This window comes from Cervus canadensis, chromosome 20 (genome assembly GCF_019320065.1).
Source record: "Cervus canadensis isolate Bull #8, Minnesota chromosome 20, ASM1932006v1, whole genome shotgun sequence".
NCBI lineage: Eukaryota > Metazoa > Chordata > Mammalia > Artiodactyla > Cervidae > Cervus > Cervus canadensis.
Genome location: NC_057405.1, coordinates 46370933 through 46395665, shown reverse-complemented (window position 1 = coordinate 46395665; position 24733 = coordinate 46370933). Strand labels below are relative to the sequence as shown.

The 24733-nt window shown below is 39.1% G+C and overlaps 1 protein-coding gene across 1 annotated transcript; it reads right to left on the bottom strand.

Moving 5' to 3' along the window:
- Window positions 1-13739: 13739 nt before the first annotated feature.
- Window positions 13740-17149, bottom strand: TSPYL1 (TSPY like 1). Its single transcript, XM_043439377.1, has one exon. It carries the CDS (start codon window positions 16970-16972, stop codon window positions 15674-15676), a length of 1299 nt encoding a protein of 432 aa, XP_043295312.1. The 5' UTR covers window positions 16973-17149; the 3' UTR covers window positions 13740-15673.
- Between the last annotated feature and the right edge of the window lie 7584 nt (window positions 17150-24733).

Sequence of the window (24733 nt, the reverse complement as noted above, 5' to 3'; positions counted from 1 at the left end):
TCCATTGAGCTTGTAATGCCATCCAACCATCTCATCCTCTGTTGTCCCCTTCTCCTCCTGCCCTCAACCTTGCCCAGCATCAGGGTCTTTTCCGATGAGTCCGTTCTTTGATCAGGTGGCCAATGTATTGGAGTTTCAGCTTCAGCATCAGTCCTTCCAATGAATATTAGGGCTGATTTCATTCAGGATTGGCTGATTCGATCTCCTTGCAGTCCAAGGGACTCTCAAGAGTCTTCTCCAACACCACGGTGCAAAAGCATCAATTATTCCTGCACTCAGCTTTCTTTATGGTCCAACACTCACATCCATAATGACTACTGGAAGAACCATAGCTTTGACTAGAAGGACATTTTTCAACAAAGTAATGTCTCTGCTTTTTAATATGTTGTCTAACTTGGTCACAACTTTTCTTCCAAGGAGCAAGCGTCTTTTAATTTCATGGCTGCAGTCACCATCTGCAGTGATTTTGGAGCCCAAAAAAATAAAGTCTGACACTGTTTCCATTGTTTCCCCATCTATTTGCCATGAAGTGATGGGACTGGATGCCATGATCTTAGTTTTCTGAATGTTGAGCTTTAAGCCAACTTTTTCACTCTCCTCTTTCACTTTCATCAAGAGGCTCTTTAGTTCTTCTTTGCTTTCTGCCATAAGGGTGGTGTCATCTGCTTATGTGAGGTTATTGATATTTCTCCCAGAAATCTTGATTCAAGCTTATGCTTCATCCAGCCCAGCATTTCTCATGAGGTACTCAGCATAGAAGTTAAATAAGCAGGGTGACAATATACAACCTTGACATACTCCTTTTCCTATTTGGAACCAGTCTGTTTTTCCATGTCCAGTTCTAACTGTTGCTTCCTGACCTGCATACAGATTTCTCAGGAGGCAGATAAGATGGTCTGGTAGTCCCATCTCTTGAACAATTTTCCACAGTTTGTTGTGAAATCCACACAGTCAAAGGCTTTGGCATAGTCAATAAAGCAGAAATAGATGTTTTTCTGGAACTCTTGCTTTTTTGATGATCCAACGGATGTTGGCAATTTGATCTCTGGTTCCTCTGCCTTTTCTAAATCCAGCTTGAACATCTGGAAGTTCACGGTTCAAGTATTGCTGAAGCTTTTGGCTTGGAGAATTTTGAGCATTACTTTACTAGTGTGTGAGATGAGTGCAATTGTGCGGTAGTTTGAGCATTCTTTGGCATTGCCTTTCTTTGCGATTGGAATGAAAACTGACCTTTTCCAGTCCTGTGGCCACTGCTGAGTTTTCCAAATTTGCTGGCATATTGAGTGAAGCACTTTCACAGCATCATCTTTCAGGATTTGAAAGAGCTCAACTGGAATTCCATCACCTCCACTAGCTTTGTTCATAGTGATGCTTCCTAAGGCCCACTTGACTTCACATTCCAGGATGTCTGGCTCTAGGTGAGTGATCACACCATCGTGGCTATCTGGGTCATGAAGATCTTTTTTGTACAATTCTTCTGTGTATTCTTGCCACCTCTTCTTAATATCTTCTGCTTCTGTTAGGTCCCTACCATTTCTGTCCTTTATTGTGCCCATCTTTGCATGAAATGTTCCCTTGATATCTCTAATTTCCTTGAAGAGATCTCTAGTCTTTCCTATTCTATTGTTTTCCTCTATTTCTTTGCATTGATCACTGAAGAAGGGTTTATCTCTCTTTGCTATTCTTTGGAACTCTGCATTCAGATGGGTGTATCTTTCCTTTTCTCCTTTGCCTTTCACTTCTCTTTTCACAGCTATTTGTAAGGCCTCATCAGACAACCATTTTGCCTTTTTGCATTTCTTTTTCTTGGGGATGGTGTTGATCCCTGTCTCCTGTACAATGTCACAAACCTCCACCCATAGTTCTTCAGGCACTCTATCAGATCTAATCCCTTAAATCTATTTGTCTCTTCCACTGTATAATTGTAAGGGATTTGATTTGGTCATACCTGAATAGTCTAGTGGTCTTCTCTACTTTCTTCAATATAATTCTGAATTTGGCAATAAGGAGTTCATGGTCTGAGCCACAGTCAGCTCCCGGTTTTGTGTTTGCTGACTGTATAGAGCTTTTCCATCTCTGGCTGCAAAGAATATAATCAATTTTATTTTGGTATTGACCATCTGTTGATGTCCATGTGTAAAGTCTTTCCTTGTGTTGTTGGAAGAGGGTATTTGCTATGACCAGTGCATTCTCTTGGCAAAACTGTTAGTCTATGCCCTGCTTCATTTTGTACTCCAAGGCCAAATTTGCCTGTTACTCCAAGTATCTCTTGACTTCCTACTTTTGCATTCCAGTCCCCTATAATGAAAAGGACATATGTTTTGGGTGTTAGTTCTAGAAGGTCCTGTAGGTCTTCATAGAGCCGTTCAACTTCAGCTTCTTCAGCGTTACTGGAGTTTACATATTATATATTGTTTATCATAGAGTTGTGATCTTAATGTGAAAAGAGTTTCTGCTTCACAATGCCTGTGGGCATGAAGCCAATAAATTTGCCAAAATTTTCTTCTGTGATAATTCACTGAAGGATGCAAGCCATGATCAACTGTTTGCAGGAACCAGAGTTATTGCCTTAATTAAAATATTTTAAGTAACATTTTAAAAGTTAATGTTAAAATATTTAAGAAAAAAAATTTCTGGGGGTCAGAATGAACTGATACAACTCATTTGATAATGATATCACTACTATCTGTTTTGTTGGTTGAAGTTCAACAAAAAAAGAAAACTTGAATTTTGCGTATTTTTGTTTAACATCTTAAATTCATATTCGAAAAGTGATTATAACTTGTGATAGAAATTCCACTACAACCTCAGATTATGATCACTTTCAAATAAGGGTGCAGAAGAGATTCCAGTGAGAAGTAAAGATTTGAGGGGAAAGGATTTCAAGAAAGTCAGCAGTTATATTGACATTTCTGTGAGGGAAGTAGTGCAGGCCTGGCACAGCTAATAAGGGAGGTACTAGATACAGGCAGACATTACAGAGAAACAGCCTGTCCTTCAGCTTCAGAGTTTGGCTCACAAAGGTTTTCCAGAGATTACATAAACAAGATACCCAAGGACAGACTGCCAGACTGACTGCTGCCAACTAATCAGTTACCCATTGGGAGGGAAAAAAACGTGCAAACAGGATTCACTTTTCCCAAACTAATTATCTGTCTCTCACCTCTTTCCTCTTCTATTAATAAATGCTGCAGCTCTGACCATTGGTGTGCATGGTAAATATCAAAATTTTTTTTTAATTTATATCTCCACTACTTGAAACATCCCTGTCTCTAGCTAGCTTTATTCCTATCAATGGAATCATATTCCATTAATAATAACCTGCCCATTTGTTAAAACTCCATTCACGCCTACATCCTTAGATTGTGCTAGGTGTTTTAAGTGACTAAATTTTAAAATAAGAACCCAGGTATCACTGAGAAGTTAACCATGGTGAGACATATGTTAATTGGCAAATTGCATTCTCCCATCTCCTATACCTTCCTTCATCACTTACCATTCTATAGCTCTTGTTACCTTTGCCATCCAGGTCGTACTTATTTATCTTCTACCTTAAACTAGGTTGTTTCATGCAGGTAACTGTGTCATCACCCCAGCTAGAAAAGGATGGCATCATAGTGGCTTCTTCTTAGCATCTACTGTATTTACACAGTAGTCCAGTGACAATCTCATAGGTTTTAGTGAAACTCGATGATTTGATTTAAATGAAGATTTTTTTAAAGGCTTTACCGAAATGAATAATACGGCTATGCTGGTGTTTACAAACTGCAGGTTTGTGGCAACCCCACGTCAAGTCTATAGGCATCATTTTTCCAATAAGTATTTGCTCACTTTGTGTCTCTGTGTCACATTTTGGTAACTCTTATAATATTTCATACTTTTTCATTGTATTTGTTATAAATATAAAACTTTAATGGATGAGAAGTTGCTTCCCATGGATGAACAAAGAAATTCTTGAGACAAATCTGCCCCTGGTGAAGATGCTATGAAGACTACTGACATGACGACAAAGGACTTAGACTATGACATAAACTTAGTTGATAAAGCAGAGGCAGACTGTGGGAGGATTGACTCCGATTATGAAAGAAGTTCCGCTGTGAGTAAAATCCTATCAAATAGCATTGCATTCTACAGAGAAATTGTTCATGAAAGGAAGAGTCAATCTATGTGGCAAACTTTATTGTTGTCTCCTTTAAAGAAATTGCCACAGCCATCCAGCCTTCAGCAACCACCACCCTGATCAGTCATCAGCTATTAAGGCAAAATAGTTCACTGGCCAAAAAAAAAAAAATTATAACTCATTGAAGGCACAGATGATGGTTAGCATTTGTTTAAATCAGAGTATTTTTAAATTAAAGTATGTTTATTTTTTGATATAATGCTATTGCATACCTACAGACTACAGTACAAACATAATTTTGTATCTACTGAGAAGCAAAAAAAAAAAAATTCTTAAGACTTAAGATACTCACTTGATTGTGGTGGTCTGGAACTGAACCCAATACACCTCCAAGGTTTGCCTATGTATATTCATCATGCAGATGCACGCATGCTCAGTCGTATCTGACTCTTTGTGACCTCCTGAACTGTAGCCCGCCAGGCCCCTCTGTCCATGGAATTTTCCAGGCGAGAATACTGGAGTGGGTTGCCATCCCCCTTTCCAGGGTATCTTCCTGACCCAGGGATCAAACCCTTATCTCCTGCATTGGCAGGTGGATTCTTTACCGCTGAGCCACCTGGGAAGCCTCACATATTCATCATAGCTCATATTTATTTTGTGTCTTCTATACACCACTTAAACACTTAAATGTGTTATCTCATTTAATTCCAACAACACCCCTGTGAGGGTAGTATGATTACCTCCATTTAAGTGACTTTACCTCAGAAGGAACTGAAGCAAAGAGAAATTGAGTTGTTTATTCAAGATTGAATTGTGGTGCTGGAGAAGACCCTTGAGAGTCCCTTAAACTGCAAAGAGATCAAACCAGTCAATCCTAAAGGAAATCATACCTGAATATTCATTGAAAGAACTTATGCTGAAGCTGAAGATCCAATACTTTGGCCATCTGATGCAAAGAGCTGACTCACTGGAAAAGACCCTGATGCTGGGAAAAATTGAAAGCAAAAGGAGAAGAGGGTAGCAGAGGATGAGATGGTTAGATAGCATCACCGATTCAATGAACACGAGTTTGAGCAAACGCCAGGAGATAGTGAAGTACAGGGGAGCCTGATGTACTGGAGTCCATGGTGTCGCAAAGAGTCAGACCCGACTTAGTGACTGAACAAAAACAACATCCAAGGTCATATAGCAGTGATAGAGCCAAACTCTGAATCCAGGTAAACTGACTCGGGAACATGTACACTCATTCATTATATTATTCAACTCTACACAACATGTAAAATGAGAAAACAAATTTCTTAGAAATAAGACTATATGGCCATTCAAGTTTAATGTTAAATCATCCCTATCTTTCTATTCCCTGCCCCACACCCACAAAGTAGTGGCTATTGTTGGGAAAGTGCCCAACTACTAAGGGGAGAAACAAGAATTTTGGTCTTGACTCCATACTTTAAATCAACCCATTAGATATAACATTTCTTTTGTGTTATTTTTGTCATTGGTGTTGTGAAGAAGGTGTTCCAGTTCTGCCTTTCATGAGCTATGGAAATCAAGGCAAGTAAAAGAAAATCAGTCTTAGAATATCTGTTTTAATTTGTAAGTGCTTGGGTATGCCTATATTAAATTACATGATGAGGTAGTTGGATGGCTATAACTATAGAATCAGTAGTTCCTTGTATTTTTTGGAGATTAACCTCTTTTCAGACACATGGTTTGCAAATACTTTCTCCCATTCCATAGGCTACCTTTTCACTCTGTTGATTGTTGATAAAATAAAAATTCTAAATCTTAAAATGCTTTGTGTCAACATTTATTTGTGTATGTGTGTATCAGAGTTTAATTGGAAGTTTTCTTCACTCTTAGTGTTCGGTAATGATGTATCTTACAAACAATGTTTTAGAGTAAATGAAATAAGTTGCTTTCAAAAATGCAGTGTATAAAGAATACAAAAATTTTTGTTTTCATATGTAGGATTATGGTAGGTTCTAGGCTTAAATAATAAATTTTTCATTTACACGAATATTCAGCAATGGATTATTCATTTATATGAGGCACCGGCCAACACACTGCAGGATACTAGCTAGCATTCTTTTTTTTTTTTTTAAATTTTTTTTTTTTTTACTAGCTAGCATTCTTAAAGCCCCTGATGAATTCCAGTAACACCCACATTCATTGTAATAACCAAAATAACTCTGGCAAATTTCCCAAGCATCCTCTAGGGGGAGGTACACAAGCACATTGAGAATCAGTTTTTTTTTAATGCTTGTAGATGTGGTATTTCCATTCCTGGTCACTAGAGGGAGGAAATAGTTTTTTTAAAAAATCTATTACATTTAAAATATTTCATAGAACAATTTTAGATACAATAGTTGACCTCATTATTTTTTTTAAAAAATCAAATAACAAACCAAAATAACAATAATAATAATCTGACTAGTTTGTCTTTGGTGTTAAAGTTTAAACTGCTCCAAAGAATATATTTATGCCAATTTTATAAACCATGCATTAAAAGAACTACAGCATGAGTTTTCAATGTTTAGTGTTCCCTATTTTACTAAAATTGAATAATAATCTTTTTTAATACTTAGGTTCTCAGTTACAAAATTAAAATTTTCTCAGTCTAGCTTAGTTATGACTCCCTGTGACAACATTTAGCCCCCACGCACCACCCCTCCCCCAAAAGCCTTGCTTTTCCCAATTATAAGTGAAATCACAGCCAAGTCCCTGACCTGAGAGACCTCATACCTTTGTACACTGGTAATGATAGTTAATTTTGTGTGAGTTTGACAGGGTTAATTTGACAGATTAAATATTATTTCTGGGTGCATCTGTGAGGGTATCTCTGGAATTAGCATTTGATATCGGGGGACTCAGGAAAGTAGATTGCCCTCCCCAAGTTAGGTGGGCATTATCCAATCTAGGAAGGCATGAATAGAACAAAAAGGTAGAGGAAGAATTTGCCCCTTTTACTTCCTGCCCAAGTACTTGAGCTAGGACATCAGTCTTCTTCTGCCCTTGGACTGGTATTCATAACATCAGCTGTCCTGGTTCTCAGACCTTGGGACTCAGCTAGGAATTATACTGTTACCAGCTTTCCTGGGTCTCCCGCTTGTAGATGGCACAGCATGAGACTTCTCAGCCTCCATAACCACACAAACCAATTCCTCATATTTAGTCTCTTCCTATTGCCTCTATTTCTCTAGCAAACCTAATACACTGAGTAAACACACATACATTGAAATCAGACAGATCTGGCTTCGTGTCTCAATTGTGCTACTTACTAGCGTGTTCAATTTGCACAGGTCACCTGACTTCTCTGAGCCATGATTTGCTTATATACAATGTGAATATAAAGACATAGACATGATTTGGTGTACAAATCATGCTTTCAGTAGCTGTGTCTGATTCTGCAATGCCAATCTGCTTCATTAGTGGGCCTCAGCCTCAAGAAATAAGTTCTGAAGCCCTAAGACCCATATTTCTAGAACTTTGTAAAGGAGAACCTGAATCCTAAGTTTCAAGATATAAGATCAGCTTGGGGCAATGGTGGGTCTTATCTAGAGCTGAAAGAAATAACCCACTTTCAGCAATACGTCTTCACAATAATATGTACTTCCTACTTCTTATAGTCTCTAATTATAGAACAATCTTTTAAATGTGATCTTCTTATTACTTTGATGGAAATTGATCAGGTCTATAAATTAAGCTTTTAGTTGGTGCACTTTCATGTTTTAAATTTGTTTTCTAATTTTGACAACTGATTTAAAATAAGCTGTATGACATTTTAAATATTTTTCCAACTTTATTTTGAAAAATTTCAAAGACACAGATGTTGAAGTAGTAATATTAAAATACTAATACTGCCTTCAAAAAAAAGCAGACTGATCAACAGGTAAATGAAGATCACTAAGAAGTCATTTTCTTTTTTGACAAGGAAATTTGAAAGATAAACACATCTGCTATAACGGACTGTATCTGGGAAGAGCTGACACTCTTTCCTAATCCTTGTCTGGAGGGGATATCTTTCCCTAACTCCTTAAGAGGTGCCAAGTATGCTTGCTGATGCCCTAGAACAAAGTTAAACTATACACACACTAGATAATAGATGGATTTATAGTTGATGGAAAGATGAGGTCTTAAAGATGCTGTGACTCTGACGGCAAGGTCCTGGGAGGGAGAACCTAACATCACTACAGACTAGATTTGCAAACATGAAATTAGGGAGAATTACTCATTAGCAATAATCCTCCAAAGGCAAACAGGTTAGGAGAGTAACAGAAAGAAATTTAGTATAGATACATGTAAAGTGTTGGGCACAAAATTCAATAAAATAAGGTAAGATGGTGAGCCAAACTCAGCAGCACACAAATACTTCAAAACTTAAGGATTTAGTAAAAGGGTAATATTGCTGCCTCAAAAGCTAATGCTCTCCAAGGATCCGTTTAAAGAAACATACTATTCATAATAAAGGCAGGGGAAAAAAATCTCATCCTGTTTTATTTTTGGACATTATTTCATTCAGTTCCAGGCATCACACTTTAGGAAGAGCACTGGCAAAATAAATAATTAGCATACATAACAAAGAAAATGGAAGGAACTGACAGATAGCCAGGTTGGTTAGTGGGGATTTGAGAAGCATATAAGGATGATCTTCAAGTACTTAGAACTCTTTTATGGAATCAGGCTAATTCCATTCTGCAAGACTGCTGGGGTCAAAATATGGAGCAAATGTGCTGAGAGGCAACTATATGCCAGGCCCTTTGCAACAGCTAGATGTTGCAAGGCAGTGGATTCTGAGTAAATTCAACAAAACTGGGAGAAAAGTTGAGTATTCCCTCATTTGAGGAGTCCAAAGAAAGGTTATCCATGATTCTAAATCCTATCTGTACCTTAAAATCTAATTTAATTGGTTTGAAGTAGGGCCTAAACATCAGGACTTTTTTCAAAGCTCCCCAGCTATTGATAATGAGCAGTTGGGTTTGAAAAATATTAAGCTAGATAACTACTTGTCAGGATATGAATTAAATGAGAAATTTAAATGAGGCAGGTAAATGGAAATTAATATTTTTTTATTCATATCATATGCCAGGCATTGGCATTTTCACAATGTAACCTTTATTAACTAATACTTGGAATCTTTAGGACAATGCTTGGAACACAGCAAGCTCCCAAATATTTGTTATTATCCTCTCTGAAACCATATAATCCATTCTTCAAATACATGCTGGGACAAAATTAGCTTATAATAAAGATAATATCATCCCTGCATGTGGACAAGTAAACTGACGGTCAGGAAAGGTAGTTATTTTGGCAAATGTACTAGGTGGTAGATTGTAAAACAGTTAATTCCAACTTAAAACCAGCATGTCTTTCCAGTTTCATCAAGTCAATAATAAAACATTTGTTTATAAAAATTAGGAACTTACCTAAGTGACTCTGCTGTTAACAGAACCATTTCTTCCTGGCCTGTTCTCAAGGAAATTATGTTAAATGCAAATCCTTAAAAAGTGGAGCCAAGTAGACATTCAGCATTTCTAATATAGCCCCAGAGAAATTCTCCTTAAGTTTCTGAGACTCTCTGAAGGCAGAGGCAATGGCTCAAACTCTTCAGAGCTCAAACAATTCACTTCAAGCAAACATGGAGACAGAACTGTTCACAAGTAAAACACCTCCCATATTGATGAAAGAATATATTGTACCTGTCACTTCTGTACAGTCTAGGACCTCAATTATATATTAACATTGAGGGAGAGGAAAATGGCCCTGAGTGGAATATGGTCCTGATCATCTCTGATACCTCCTTTAGGTCACATTATGCCCGAGTCTCCTTAAGCATGTAACTAGTTTGAATATATGAATTTGCTGAAGAGGAAACATCCAAAGAATGGTAGCCCCTCAATGAGACAGTTCCCCAAGGGCAAGGACAACCTTTACTTTACTATCCCATATAATCCTTAATATCCAAAACAAAATAAGTAGGAATTGCTGCAAACTAATTTTCAGTACAATTTAGACAACATTAATTTTCTAAAACAAAATACACTTTACAGTAAGGTACAGAGAACATAAAAATATATCATAAATATTAAAAAAATAAAATATGCTTCTTCTAGTGGTGAGCATTGAATTGATTTGGTCCATACTACATGGGGATTTACTTTTTCTGTTATGGCCAACTGTTAAAATTTGGAGATGCACAATATGGTGATTAATGACTGAAATTATTTTCTGAGCTTCATGTACATCTGTACACCAAAAAATACAGAACATTTCATTCTAGAAAAATAGGAAGCTGTAGGTCCTAAATGTTGTTATACACTACTTTATTTTATTTATTTATTATTTTTTATTAGTTGGAGGCTAATTACTTCACAACATTTCAGTGGGTTTTGTCATACATTGATATGAATCAGCCATAGAGTTACACGTATTCCCCATCCCAACCCCCCCTCCCACCTCCCTCTCCACCCGATTCCTCTGGGTCTTCCCAGTGCACCAGGCCCGAGCACTTGTCTCATGCATCCCACCTGGGCTGGTGATCTGTTTCACCATAGATAATATACATGCTGTTCTTTCAAAACATCCCACCCTCACCTTCTCCCACAGAGTTCAAAAGTCTGTTCTGTACTTCTGTGTCTCTTTTTCTGTTTTGCATATAGGGTTATCGTTACCATCTTTCTAAATTCCATATATATGTGTTAGTATGCTGTAATGTTCTTTATCTTTCTGGCTTACTTCACTCTGTATAATGGGCTCCAGTTTCATCCATCTCATTAGGACTGGTTCAAATGAATTCTTTTTAATGGCTGAGTAATATTCCATGGTGTATATGTACCACAGCTTCCTTATCCATTCATCTGCTGATAGACATCTAGGTTGCTTCCATGTCCTGGCTATTATAAACAGTGCTGCGATGAACATTGGGGTGCATGTGTCTCTTTCAGATCTGGTTTCCTCAGTGTGTATGCCCAGAAGTGGGATTGCTGGGTCATATGGCAGTTCTATTTCCAGTTTTTTAAGAAATCTCCACACTGTTCTCCATAGTGGCTGTACTAGTTTGCATTCCCACCAACAGTGTAAGAGTGTCCCCTTTTCTCCACACCCTCTCCAGCACTTATTGCTTGTAGACTTTTGGATAGCAGCCATCCTGACTGGCGTATACACTACTTTAAATAACCAATATAACTGTCGGCACTTGACATCTTCCCTTACACCCCAAATCAGTTTTACACAGTACATTTTACAAAATGCTGAGTGTATCTTAGGTATCCAAGAACAAACTGATTAAAGACAGTTCATTTTATCACTTACCCATCAGCTTCTAGCTGTAATTTTGTTCTTTTTTACTATGTCAGGTCCAACTCTTTTGCAATCTTATGAACTTAAGCCTGCCTGGCTTCTCTGTCCATGGGATTTCCCAGGCAAGAATACTGGAATGGCTTGCCATTTCCTTCTCCAGGGGACTTTCCTGACCCAAGGATTGAACCCATGTCTCCTGCACATTGCAGGTGGGTTCTTTACTGCTGAGCCTTCAGGGAAGCCCAAGTTATACTTTACACATCTTGAATTTTAGCTAGATAAACTTTGCTCTAAAGTCACAAAGAATTGTGCCAAAGAAAAATGTGCACCGAATAATTGATGCTGTTGAACTGTGGTGTTGGAGAAGACTCTTTAAAGTCCACTGGACTGCAAGGAGATCAAACTAGTCAATCCTAAAGGAAATCACTCCTGAATATTCATTGGAAGGACCGATGCTGATGCTGAAACTCCAATACTTTGGCTACCTGATGCAAAGAACTGACTCACTGGAAAAGACACTGATGCTGGGAAAGACTGAAGGTAGGAGGAGAAGGGGACGACAGAGGATGAAATGCTTAGATGGCATCACTGACTCGACGGACATCAGTTTGAGCAAGCTCTGGGAGTTGGCGATGGACAGGGAAGACTGGTGTGCTGCAGTCCATGGGGTTGCAGAGTCGGAGACGACTGAGTGACTGAACTGAAAGTCACAAAAAATTTCATGGGGAGAAAATGACACTGTAAATATTTGATACATGCTTTGACATATTCATCAAGAAGTCTAGAACCATGTTGTTCTATATAAAATTCACTGTCAGCCATTTTTTAAAATATTCTTGTTCAGTTGCTAAGTCATGTCTCACTCTCTGTCTTAAGTAGGGGAAATTATTATATATTTTATTTTAACCTATCAAAAGTATATCAATGCGACCAATATAAAAATTGAGATATTTTACATTCTTTTTTTCCACACTGTCTTTGAAATCAAGTATATATTTTATACTTACAGCAGATTCCAGTTTGGACTAACCACATTTCAAGTGCTCAACAGCCATTGATGACAAGTGACTATTGTAAGACAACACATGTCTGGAGTCTAACCTCTTCTATCTCCAGTGTGACAGTCACCTTAAAATGTAGAAAACCAAAGCACACACAAGTTGACCCAAAGTTAAGTAATGCCCTGTTAAAATGGCAAGTGAAAAGTTAGTGTTTAGACTTTTTCTATTTAAACATGGAATTTATTTAAGAAAGGCTCTGCGAATTTGTTGACATCAGTTTTACAAATGCCTTGAAAACTATTTTCTTCTTTCCATTACCTCATTAAAAGTCTTTTCTGGGTACTAAGTTGTTATTTTTTTCCATTTGAGTTATCATTTTGTCATTCAATAAATATTTGTATTTATCTGGTGACAACTATAGGCAAAACATTATAAGTAAAAGACACCGGACCTCTATTTTCACAAAGCTTTCAAATTAGAAACGGAAGGTGTGAAAAACTTGTGAAAGTATATCTCTGTATTTTATTTTACTGTATCACTGTGTAGAATTCACTATAATGAATTATTACATGTTATTTTCTAGAACATACATCCCTACAAAGTACACCAAGTTTATAAAGAAATATTTAGAATAGAAAAACTGTTAAGGCAAAAGAGTTATCTGTGACAGGCCTTAAAGCATTTGACAGACAGAAGGTAATGAGGTTGAAGAAAAGAACAAACAAGTTTCTAGAGTTGAGAAAGTATAAGGATATAAAAGTATATAACTCATGATAAGAACTCTCTGCATGTTTGCTTATTAAATGCAAAAGTGAATAAAAAGAACCTGAATGACTTGGGGATAAGTGAAAAGCGGATGATGCTACACAAGCTGTATGGAAAAAAAATGAAATCATGAGTAAGAAGTTAAAATTGTTAACATTTTAAATAAAACAACCCTCCCTGCATTGGAAGATACAGTAGTGATCCTCATTTTCTTATCTCTGAAAGTGAAAGTGTTAAGTCACTCAGTCCTGTCCCACTCTTTGCAACCCTATGGACTGTCGCCTGCCAGGCTCCTCTGCACATGGAATTCTCTGGGCAAAAAATACTGGAGTGTATTGCCATTCCCTTCTCCAGGGATCTTCCTGACCCAAGGATCGAACCAGGGTCTTTTTCATAGCAGAAGACTCTTTGCTGTCTGCGTTACCAGAGAAGCCCTTCTTACTTTTTGGAGAACGCCTACTGTATCCATTTAAGAACTTTAGTAATTTCATAACCTGCCATTGCCTAGAACAATTTCTTCATTCACATTTATGTACAGGGTGAAATAAAAGAAATCCAGCAAGTAACATGCTTTTATTTTACCATCATGCATATAAAGAAAGACAAATATAGCAATGGTACACTTTCAATTTGACAGAGCAACTTCACAAGTATTTATGCTATTTAGGAAAAGACACATGAATTACTAAGCTGTTAAGGAGGCGAATTATCAAGTTAAGACAATTAAGCCACATATTTTTAGTAGGCTACTTTTTCATGACAACAATTTCCAAAGTATTAAGAATATGACAAGAACAAGTTACACAAATTATATTTCTAAGGATACAGTTTAATTATTAACAGAAACAAGCTGAAATTCACTACAGATATTCATTTAAGTGCCTATATCGTACAGGGAAATAGCACATGTTATTTTTCCAAATGTTCTCAATTGAAAGCAAAATAAAGCCTGTATAGCTCAATTTTCCCAGTAACCAGAAACAAAGGAAAATAACATGATTTTACTAAATACTAGTGAAATAAAGCACACAGTACTAACCCTCCTTATAAATTAAGTCAAATGAAAACAAGAGAAAGCACTAAGTTGCCTTTTTTACAGAACTCTTTTCTAGGTAATGTATTTAACATTCTAACCCCCTTCAATTCTCACGTTAATTCTGGGAAAAGAATCTCTCCTCCCATCACCACTAACAGACAAAGAACCTCCTTGAAGACTCTCAGTCTTAATTTTAGGCCCAATTTTACCCTGGCTCATTTTTGCCTATCTGTGGTCTTCCGCTCAGTTTCTCCTGCTTTAGGCACCCATAACAATATCTTTAACTCTTCCATCAATTATGGCCTAGATAGCACTTTTCATCTCATCTAAATCTGTCTACCTTTAAATCCTCTAGATGTTACTAATGGGGGTGGAGGATGCAGAAGAGAGCAGAAAAAATAAGAGCTCTGGCAATCTATTAGACAAGACAGCCTGTTCCTTGAAATAATGAAGAGAGCCAAATTAAAACTAAAAGACCTGATGTGCACACGCTTATGAGCTACCACTTAAGACAAGAGAGAGACAACAGAGAAAGTATACTGCCACCCTGGCACTTAATTACGCTCAGGATGAAAAAAGGAGGCACAAAGAGGTACCCAGCTTTTGGGTGATTCATTAGAGACTGAGAAAGCCTGGTACTTTGAATGGACACCATCCTTAGGCCAACCTGCCATAAGAAGTCTAACTTGTCACCTCAACCACTTGCTTGACAGTTAACAGGGTTCTGGATGATGGGAGTGGAGGGGAAGGGGGCGAGGGATGAGGAACAGAGAAGTCTTTTGGGAAGAATGGAAGGGTCTTCTGAGTGCTGGCAGGAAACCTGGAGATTGTTTACCAGAAACCAGAGTGGGGCTGACAAAGTTCTAGAAGATGTCCATCCAGTAGGTAGCAGTCAAGGGCACAGCCAGTAGCAGGCAGCAATAGTAGGTAACCAGAGGCGCAAGAAAAGCAATGGAGTCACATAAATCATACAGGCCAAGTGGCCCACTGCAGTTCTCCCTTGATATCATTAATGCCCAGTTATGCACAGGCTATATGCCTGTGCTGCAGAGTAGGATGGGTAGAATGGCCTCCTAGATAAATATTTCCAGGTATGAGTCAGACCGGAGGCTCTGGGAACAAACAGGGTCCAAGTAGTGCAGATAAAGATTATGAAATTTACAACATCAACAAGCTTACTTAGGAGTGGTATGAATCATGGGCAATGCAGCATGTGATATTAATGCAGAAAAGCACGAAGGCCATGTGGAAGTGAAGGAGCATGGCCATGACTGTCTCAATCTTGAAGCTGAGAGAACTTTATGTCCAGAGGAAAATAAGGCTCCAGAAATGTCAGAGAAAAAAAGGATGGGGGCAGGGGCGGTTAGAAGACATATCCGTATCTGTTGCCCAAGCGCAGGTCCATTAAGCGGCGAAAAGAGAACTTGTGCAGGAACATTCCAGTGACAAAGTTTAACCAGACTGGAACCCAAAGGGCCTGGGGATCTCCACGGGCTCCCTTATTGGGCGACGTCTGGCTCTACGGACTCCTTCACGCAGCAGGTAGTACTGCAGTGGATTTGGCCACAGGTCCTCTTTGATAATTTCAGCAATCCTGTCAGACTCTGGAAGGCTGTGGTCTGAAAACCAGGTGAAGAAATTGCACACGACCTCTTGGTTCCTGCGAATGAAGGACTGGGGTTCATGGCCCCGACGCCATATGATTGGAGTGGAAAGAGACACTACTCGGCCAGAGGCTCTGACCTCATATTCTTTGACAATCAGCTTGTTTCGAAAATACGGGTTTCTCCGAAAGAAGAACTTGAATTTGCATCCTGTTCGCGGGTGTCTGAGCTCCTTCACCTCCAAATTGGTTATGTATCTTAACATCTCTGCATCTTGGCCTCTAATCATAGGAGACAACTGGGGGTGGTTCCGAAAGGCAGTGACCCAGAAGCCCGGGATATTCTGAATTATGTAGTTCCTCCGCTCCAGGTAGTGTCGACGCATCCGCCCGAATTTATGCTCTAGTTGCTGAAAGGCCCGGTCAGCCTGAGCGTTCACAGTGTCCAGTTCTAGCTGGATGGCCTCCAGCGGGTTCATGCGGAGATCCATACGCAGGGGCCGCTGCCCCGCCTCCTCCACCACTCCGTTCTCCACTATTTCTATTTCTTCACCGACTGGCCTCTCCTCCACCTCCATTCCCTGCTCCACTCCCTCCTCCTCCTTCGCTCTTTCCTTCCCCACCACCTCCTCATCCACTGCGACTGAGAAGACGGGGCCCTCTTCAGTCTTCGCTTCCTCCGCCTTCGCCTCCGACATCAAGTCAGACCCCAACTTCTCCGCGGCACAAGTTTCTAGCGCCTTCTCCCGACTCGAGCCCTGCGGCTCTCCAGTCTGACGGCCATTTCCCAGGCTGTCGTCCGTTGCCAGGAACACAGACGCCGTTTCCAAGCCCTCCCTAGGAGGCGGAGCCGGCTCTAGCCTCGCTTCGGACACTACGTAACCGCCATCCCCACCGTCTCGGATCTGGAACGTACCGGCACAGCCTGGATCTGGGGGACCAGCTGGAGGTGCGCCTTCCTCCTCTGGAAGCTGGGGTGGTGGGAGCGCGACGGCCTCGAAACACCCCTCACCCGTCTCCGCCATCACCTGTGACGCCTCTGTTTCCAGGCACGGGGGAGGGTCCAGGGCTCCGGCGGCACAGTCGGGTGTGGTGAGGCTGTGGGTTTCAAGGAGAGGGGTCCTCTCGACCCCGTCTGGGTCGCTCATGTCGGCAGCACCCCGATAAAACGAAGGCCAATGTCTGTTTTCCTCTCAGAAGCCGCGCACGACGAAAACTTGCCGCTTATGCCACCCACTCTCTAATCTCGCGAGCGACTCCGTGAGGATGACGTCAGGATTGTAGATCTCAATGTGACGCGGGAACTCGCGGCTTCTGGGATGGTTTAGCAGGCTTCTTACGGTCCGGGTGTTCTGTTCGCTTTATTTTTACGAATTTAATCCGGTGGATTGGTAATTTGACTTACGTAAATAAATGTGGCTCGCAATCAGAGGCTGAAGCAGTGAGACCCCGCCCGCCTCTCTTCCTGGCAGTGCATCTGGAAGTACCTCCAGATTGTTCGCTGGGCTATTTGTAAGGACCCCAGTACTACACTGCCTCCTGTTGTCTGAAAACATGTTTTTATGGTTTTGTAAGCAAGAGGGTAAATCTACTCCCTATTATTCCACGATCGGCAGGAGCAAAATTCTCTTTATTTTTTTAACTAAATTAATAGCAAACTGTTTCCCTTTTCTCGGGTAGTGAAGTGAAAATATTCTGGCCTGTAACATCTCTGGGAGAAAAAGCTACTGAACGACTTTTTACCCCAAAAGTCACGCATATTGTTCCTTGCTAGCCTTACCTTGATAATCTGTATCAAAGAAGAGCTTGTCTTGCGTGATGTTTGCAGGAATTAAATCAGAATCAATTTGCTGAATCTCGCTCCGTGGCCCCTCACTGCAGGAAATAGAAAAGCTATTTCCAGTCCCATCAATTTATTAATCTAATAACGAGTTTAGTTCTGAAAGAAGGTAGGAAAGGTTGGCTCTGGTGAAGTATCTGTTCATGGTAATTAGCTTGTAGAGTTCTTTCAAAGGGGATGTCAGTGTCTGGTTGTTTTAGTTTGTTGACTTGTGAGGAAAACTGGTGTTAGAGAGCTAGGGGACCTCGGAGAAATACTGGTAGAGGGGCCATCCACCTCCATTTTTATGAAGAAAAGCCAGTTAAGATGGATAGCCAAGATGGCCTTGAGTAGAAAACAAACGGCTGGTCTACCAGTTTTAAGTTAGTTAAGTTAGATGTAAAAGAGGCAAATGTTTTTGGTTTTGGGGTTTCTTTTTTTTCCTATTATAGTACACTGAATAATGGCCCCCTAAAATGTCCGTGTGCTAACCTTCATAACCTGTGTCTTTTCTTACCTGGAAAAAGAACTCCATAGGCATGTTTCAGTTAAGCATCAGGAGATTGAAAGATTGTGCTGGGCTATCCCGGTGGATGGACCCTGTATAATTACAGTAAGAAGAAGTGGGAGTGTCAGTGTGAGACTGATGACCAGAGCAGAGGTGAGAAAGTGAAAAAGAGGGAGAAAAAAAGATTTGAAGATGGAGGAAGGAACAAAGATCCAAAGAATAAAGGCAACCTCTCTAGAAGCTGGAAAGGTAAGGAAGAAGATTTTCCCATAGAGCCTCCAAAGGAATGCAGCCCTATCCACATCTTGATTTTTATCTAACCTCCAAGCCTGTAAGATAATTAATTTGTGTACCTTAACACTGTTAAGTCTGTGGTAATTTGTTACAACAGTATGAAAGGGATATTCCTTGGGTTGAAGTTTGGCTGCATCTCTGTGTGGCTCAAGTTTTTCCTGGCAGCAACCCCTTCAACCTCAACATTGCTTCCTTTAAGGTCCTGCCCAACTGCTGTGGTTTATCATATCTTGAGTCTGTTGTTGGCTCTCAAATCCGGAAATATACTTAGGCGATATACAGGCAAAATTAAAGCCAAAACCTACCATAAAATACGTTTGAGAAGACTAAATTCCAGGACAGGGTCTTGGTTTTGTTTACCACTGTTTACCTAACACTGCCTTGCATGGTGTTACATAGATTATTAGAATGTTAAGTAAAGAGACAAAGGCACAGAATACAGTTTCTTTTGCCTGCAGCTTGGGGCTTGCAGAAATAAGGAGCACACAGGTAGTCACCCTGTTCTCCCCATCAGCCACCAGCAGACCAAAGGACTGTTCTGTCTGCAGTAATGAAGTCCTAGTCAGAATGAATTTGTTCATATGCATCAAAGGCCCAAAAAGCATAGAAAAAATGCAGGAAAAACAGTTTTGTTTTACAGATAATTTATATGTGTGTTATCACATTGTATGACAAACACCAAAAGAACTGACCTGTTTTCGTGAATTTACATAGCAACGCCTCAAACTACCAGTACTGTATCTTCAATTCTTTCTCCTTTCTGAACAAGCCAAGGTAATGATTCCAAGCCTTGCTTCATTTCTCTCTGCAAGAAATGAATATAGAGCCTGTACTGCATGGGCAAAATTACTTTTGTATAGATAAGAATGAATAATGGAATCTTCCATAAGGCCCACTTTTTAATTGCTCTGAAATTATCCTCTATCTTGTAACTGGAATAATTTAATTTGGCCTAAAGTGGACACTTTTATTACTAATATGCCTTCTATTTTTGAGCGAAAGACAGTATCAGTTTTTGACCAGTCCTAGAAGATGTGGCTTTGTCAGACTTACCAATATGGTGCCTGAAAGTCTAATTAATTAGTGCTCTAACCAATAATGTTAAGAAAGACTTCAATGTACCTGTAAATGGAATCAGTACTCTGCTAAGTGTAATTTCCCTCAGAAGTACTGAGACGCTTTGGAGGAACCCTCCCTTCTGTTATTGTCAGTATATTGGAGAAAGGCCATGATATGGAATACTTGATTGAATGGATCAGAAATGAAGAAATACTTAAGTTTCTTCTAATTTTAATTATCTGAAAATCACAGTAGAAAAGTGATTGTGATTATAACTCTTTATTATAGAAGATGGAGGGCCAAGGAATAAGTGATGACATTTGAATAAGAGAAAGGGCAACTAAAAGCAAAGATTTAGAAGGAAAAGCAGATATGTGTATTCTATGCCATTTCTTTTTTTAAAGAAAGAATCTGCCTGTCAGAAGGAACTGTCAAGAATTTTAACATGCACCAAGTCTCCTGTGCTAAAGGAGTTACTTTGCTGTGCAGAGGGGTGGGAAATGTGGTTGCTGTTTGCCACAGATAACTGTATTTTATAATAGTAGGGCTGTTACTTGTGAGTTTTTCCTTTTTTAATCTAAACTCTTGAAAGGAATATGTGTCTTGTTTACATGAGGCAGGTTATCCAGCTATCTGAAACATACTCTTAAATTTTTTTTTAAATTTATTTATATATTTTTGGCTTTGCTGGCTCTTCATTGTTGCATGCCAGTTTTCTCTAGTTTCCATGAACAGGGTCTACTCTCTAGTTGTGGTGTGCGGGTTTCTCATTGCACTGGCTTCTCTTGTTGCAGAGCATGAGCTTTAGGGCTCACAGGATTCAGCAGTTTTGGCTCCTGGGCTCTAGAGCACAAACTCAGTAGCTGTGGTGCAGAGGCTTAGTTGCCCCGAGGCAAGTGGGATCTTCCCGAACCAGGGATCCAACCTGTGCCCCTGCATTGGCAGGCAAATTCTTAACCACTGGACCACCAAGGAAGTTTCTGAAACATACTTCTTTCGGGTAGATACTACCAATTTTCTAAGACCCTACCACGAACCTTTCCTGCTTTAGATCATGCTAGGCATTTTACATACATTAACTTTTCAGACTTTATTGAGGAGGAAACATTAATACTGAGAGGTTAACTGCCTTAACCAAGGTTGTACTGCTACATTTTGCCTGCCTCCCCCTAGGTGCAACATTCCTTAACCACTGTACCACTCGGTAATCATCCTCCTCTGAATTCCTGCAACTCTTATGATCTGTGCCATGCAATTTAGCCTGTAATTATAGTCTTCTTAGTGACTCTGGTTGTTTCATACAGATCAGTCTCATCATCCCATGAGATAGGAGCCCAGTTGTTTCTTCCTTTGCATGAACTCAGCGTAACATGGAGCTGAGATTTTGGGAGACTCTTTCGGGTATTTGTTGATTTGGATAAGAATAAAGCCTTAACTGATCTTACAAAATAGTGTGTCTGTACCACTTTACATTTTATTTGCTGAGGGAATATATTTTGGTGATGTTTCATATGTTACTTTCTTGCACTTTTGAATCTAAGATTTATTTGTACATTACAGAGCAGTTGTGTGGCAGTTGGCAATAAACCTCACTACCCCAAAGAATCTATTATGAGCATTCACAAAACCATGAACTTATTCTCCACATATCAAGGGATCATTGATTCTTTAGGAAGTATTTCTCAGGTGGTAATGATTTTAGCAAAAGTTCAGACATTTTTGTTTTGCAGAATGAAATATTTGATGCTTGTAATTAGCGAAGCTTTCTTGTATTTACTGCTTCTGATGTACCAGTCACTGTTGTAGACACCAACCCATTGTATCATTTCGTTCTCATAAGAACCCTGTGATGTAATGCTCTTAGGATGTTTGTTTTACCCACTAGAGAAATGAGGCAAAGAAAGACCGAGTCACTCAAAATGACATATAGAATGATAGATCCATGATTTGAATACAGGTAATTTGACTCAAGAGACCATGCTCTCTACACAAAATCCAAAGTCACTTCCTAAAATAAGCATAAAACTGTCCTCCCTTAGTGTTAAATTAATATGCAGTTTTATGCCTCCTCCCTGTTTCCTTATCCACAAGGATATTAATGTTTGTTAGGTAAGTGCTTAAGAATTTGGTTTCTATTTAGAGAAAAAGCGGCTTTTCATGATCCCTAAATTCAATATTTTCTAAACCTTATCAGACCTAACATAACCTTTTTATAAGATATTTTCTAAAAGTCTTTCTTGAAATGAGATTCACAGATAATCTAATCCACTTACACATATAAATAGAAAAACATCAATATCATGACTGATATAAAAGAAAAATAAAGTAATTTGTAATAGTTTTTGTTCAATGTGTAAAGGCAGTAACATGCCTAAGCTATAAGAAATAACAGAGTAGTTAGAAAGTTACACCTGTTGCTCTAATCACTATGAATGGAGACTGATCAGGTAGGTTTTTCTTGTGGGTCAGATATCATCAGTAACATTACTGTTGGTGATGAGCTCTCCTGATACAGTGACCGAATCTTGGATAAGTTCCGGAAGAGTTCCCCTTGCTTGTCCAGCCCTGTGTTTCTTCCATTGTAAGAAATATGTTTTCACGTTTCTGAAATAAGGATGTGTTTTATAAGCACTTCCAGCCAAGTGTCAATACTGATCATTGTTACTGTCATTGCCTGAGCATGTACAACCTGGTTATTGCTACCAATTTCATTTCTAGCAAACTAGAAATGAAACTCTCCAAAGACCATGGACAGACTCTTTAAAGACCATGTGAAGAAAGATTACAACCACTGGTTATCTGGAAACTTTCCATCAATATCTTTGGAAGGCTCAAAAAAGTGCCAATGTCAAAATGTATATAATTGGTGTCAGTGGCTTTGAAAAAAACCTGGACACAAGTTGAGCAGTGTTTTAACAAATACAGCATCATCAAAATAACTTGATGGCAAGAGAATAATTTTGTTTTGAAAAACATGGATGTTAACAACTCCGAGTCAAAAACCTTCTGAATACAAAGAAGTTTTAGAAATACCTTAATTTATTTTGCTCTTTTCCCCCTTTATATGTGTCCAAGTGTGACACTTGACTTATGTCTAAATATGTCTAAAGGAACCATTTAAACAGAGATAAAATTATGTGTAAGAATGCATTGTGTCCTAGCTTAGTTGGCAATGTTTTTCTTTCTCTTTTATCATGGATGATATGTAAATACTATGCCTTACAACTGACAGTGTTTTGTCAGGTGAAATACCATAGTTAGTAAAACAGTGCAAAAATATTTTGTTTTTATATGTAAAGTGATGCTAACTTCCAGGCTCAGATAAACATAAATGGGTTTTCCCTCTCAGAAATAGGCCAGTGTTTTGTTGATGAGGACCTCCTGCATGGTATCTAGCACCCATGGCCCCACCTAATGAAAGCCAATAACAACCTCCATTCTTTGTAATATATAGAACTCACCTCCACAAATTTCCAAAAGACCCCTTAGGAAAGTATAGATAGCTTCTGCAGACATTTTTCTCCTTTGAATATTTGAGGGTATGGTATTCCCATCACTTTTCACTAGAGGGAGCAACTTGTCTACAAGAAAGTGGTATTGATATATCTAGACTATGATGAAAGAACTTTGGTTCTCTCACTATAAGTGAAATACTCTTGTAATTTAAATTGAATCATAATCTTTTATTCCCTTTAAGCTGTAATAGTTACCAATTAATTTTCTCACACAAACTGAGCTTTGTTTATTATGGCTTCCAGTAATCAGCTCAGGCCAAAGTATCTCATATGCCTGTGCCTACTCTGACAAGGTCCCTACCCTGTATTACTGGAGTCATGCACCTGGTTTCAAATTCCAGCTCTGCCCCTGACTAGCTGTTTTGACCTGGACTAGTAACTTCATCTTTCTGAGTCAGTTTCCTCATAGGTAAAATAGAGATTATAATTTTACATTTATATATACATGTTTTAGAAGCCTATTAGAAAGATGAACTAAGGGCTTCCCTGGTGGCTCAGTGATAAAGAATCCACCTGCCCATGTCTCCAAGGAGACACAGGTTCGATCCCTGGTCCTGGGCTGAGAAGATCCCACATGCCATGGAGCAACTAAGCCCATGCTCCGTAACGGCTGAGCCTGCGCTCTGGAGCCCGGGAACTGTAATTATTGAGCCTTCATGCCACAGCTGCTGAAGCGGAGTGCCCTAGAGCTCCAGAAACAGAGATGCCACTGCAATGAGAAGCCCGCACACCGCAACTAGAGAGGGGCCCCTGCTTGCCACAACTAGAGAAAAAGTCTGTGCAGCAAAGAAGACCCAGCACAACCAAAACATAAATAAGTAAAATTATTTTAAAAAGATGAAATAAGATGTGTATAAAATATTTAACATTGTAACCTTCCAATGAATAGAAGCTGGTACTATTATTTGTATTGTTTTTGTGCTAAAGTTTACATACATTAAAAGTAAACTGTTGTCTGTGGTGTATAAGCAGGTACTAAATTCCATGATAAAACAGGTAAGTATTTAGGAGTTCAGAAGAGAGAGACATGCATGTGGATTAGAGTGCTCAGTGAAAGCTCCACGGAGGAGACAAGACTTAACTTGTATCCTGCTACGGGTAGGTAAGAGTTGAAGAGCTTGAGAAGGAGACGGGGCCTGAGGACAGAGTAAGCATATTGGCCCACTGCTTGCTCCAGTTATTTCAACATGCCTTCTAGCCCTACACTGTCCAATGTAGTGGTCAGTAGCCACGTGGTAGCTGTTTAAATTTAAATTAATTAGAAGAAGAAATTCAGTTCATCAGTCACACCACCATTTCAGATGCTCAGTAGCAACATCTGGCTAATGGCTACTGTACTGGACAGTGTGTAACATTTCATCAATGGCAGAAAGTTCTATTGGACAGTGCTGTTCTAGACATACAGTACCTTCAGGTGGTAGAAAAAAGGCTGACTAGAATTAAAATGCCATACCACAGAGATTGCAGGCTTATGTTTTATAAAGATCTTGAGAAAAATTATTTGTTAAAATTCATGTTTTCAGTTAACATTTTTTAACAAAAATTTTGTGTGTTTACTTTCGGAGTAAGTATTCTCACTAGAAGTACTTGTCTGCTGGCTCACTTAGTACCAAAAAGATAATCCAAATATTTTGCAATCCAAATCCTTTACTATAAAGCTTATAGATTTAAAATAGTTTGCCAAAATGAGCCATTACCCTTCAGATAAAGAACT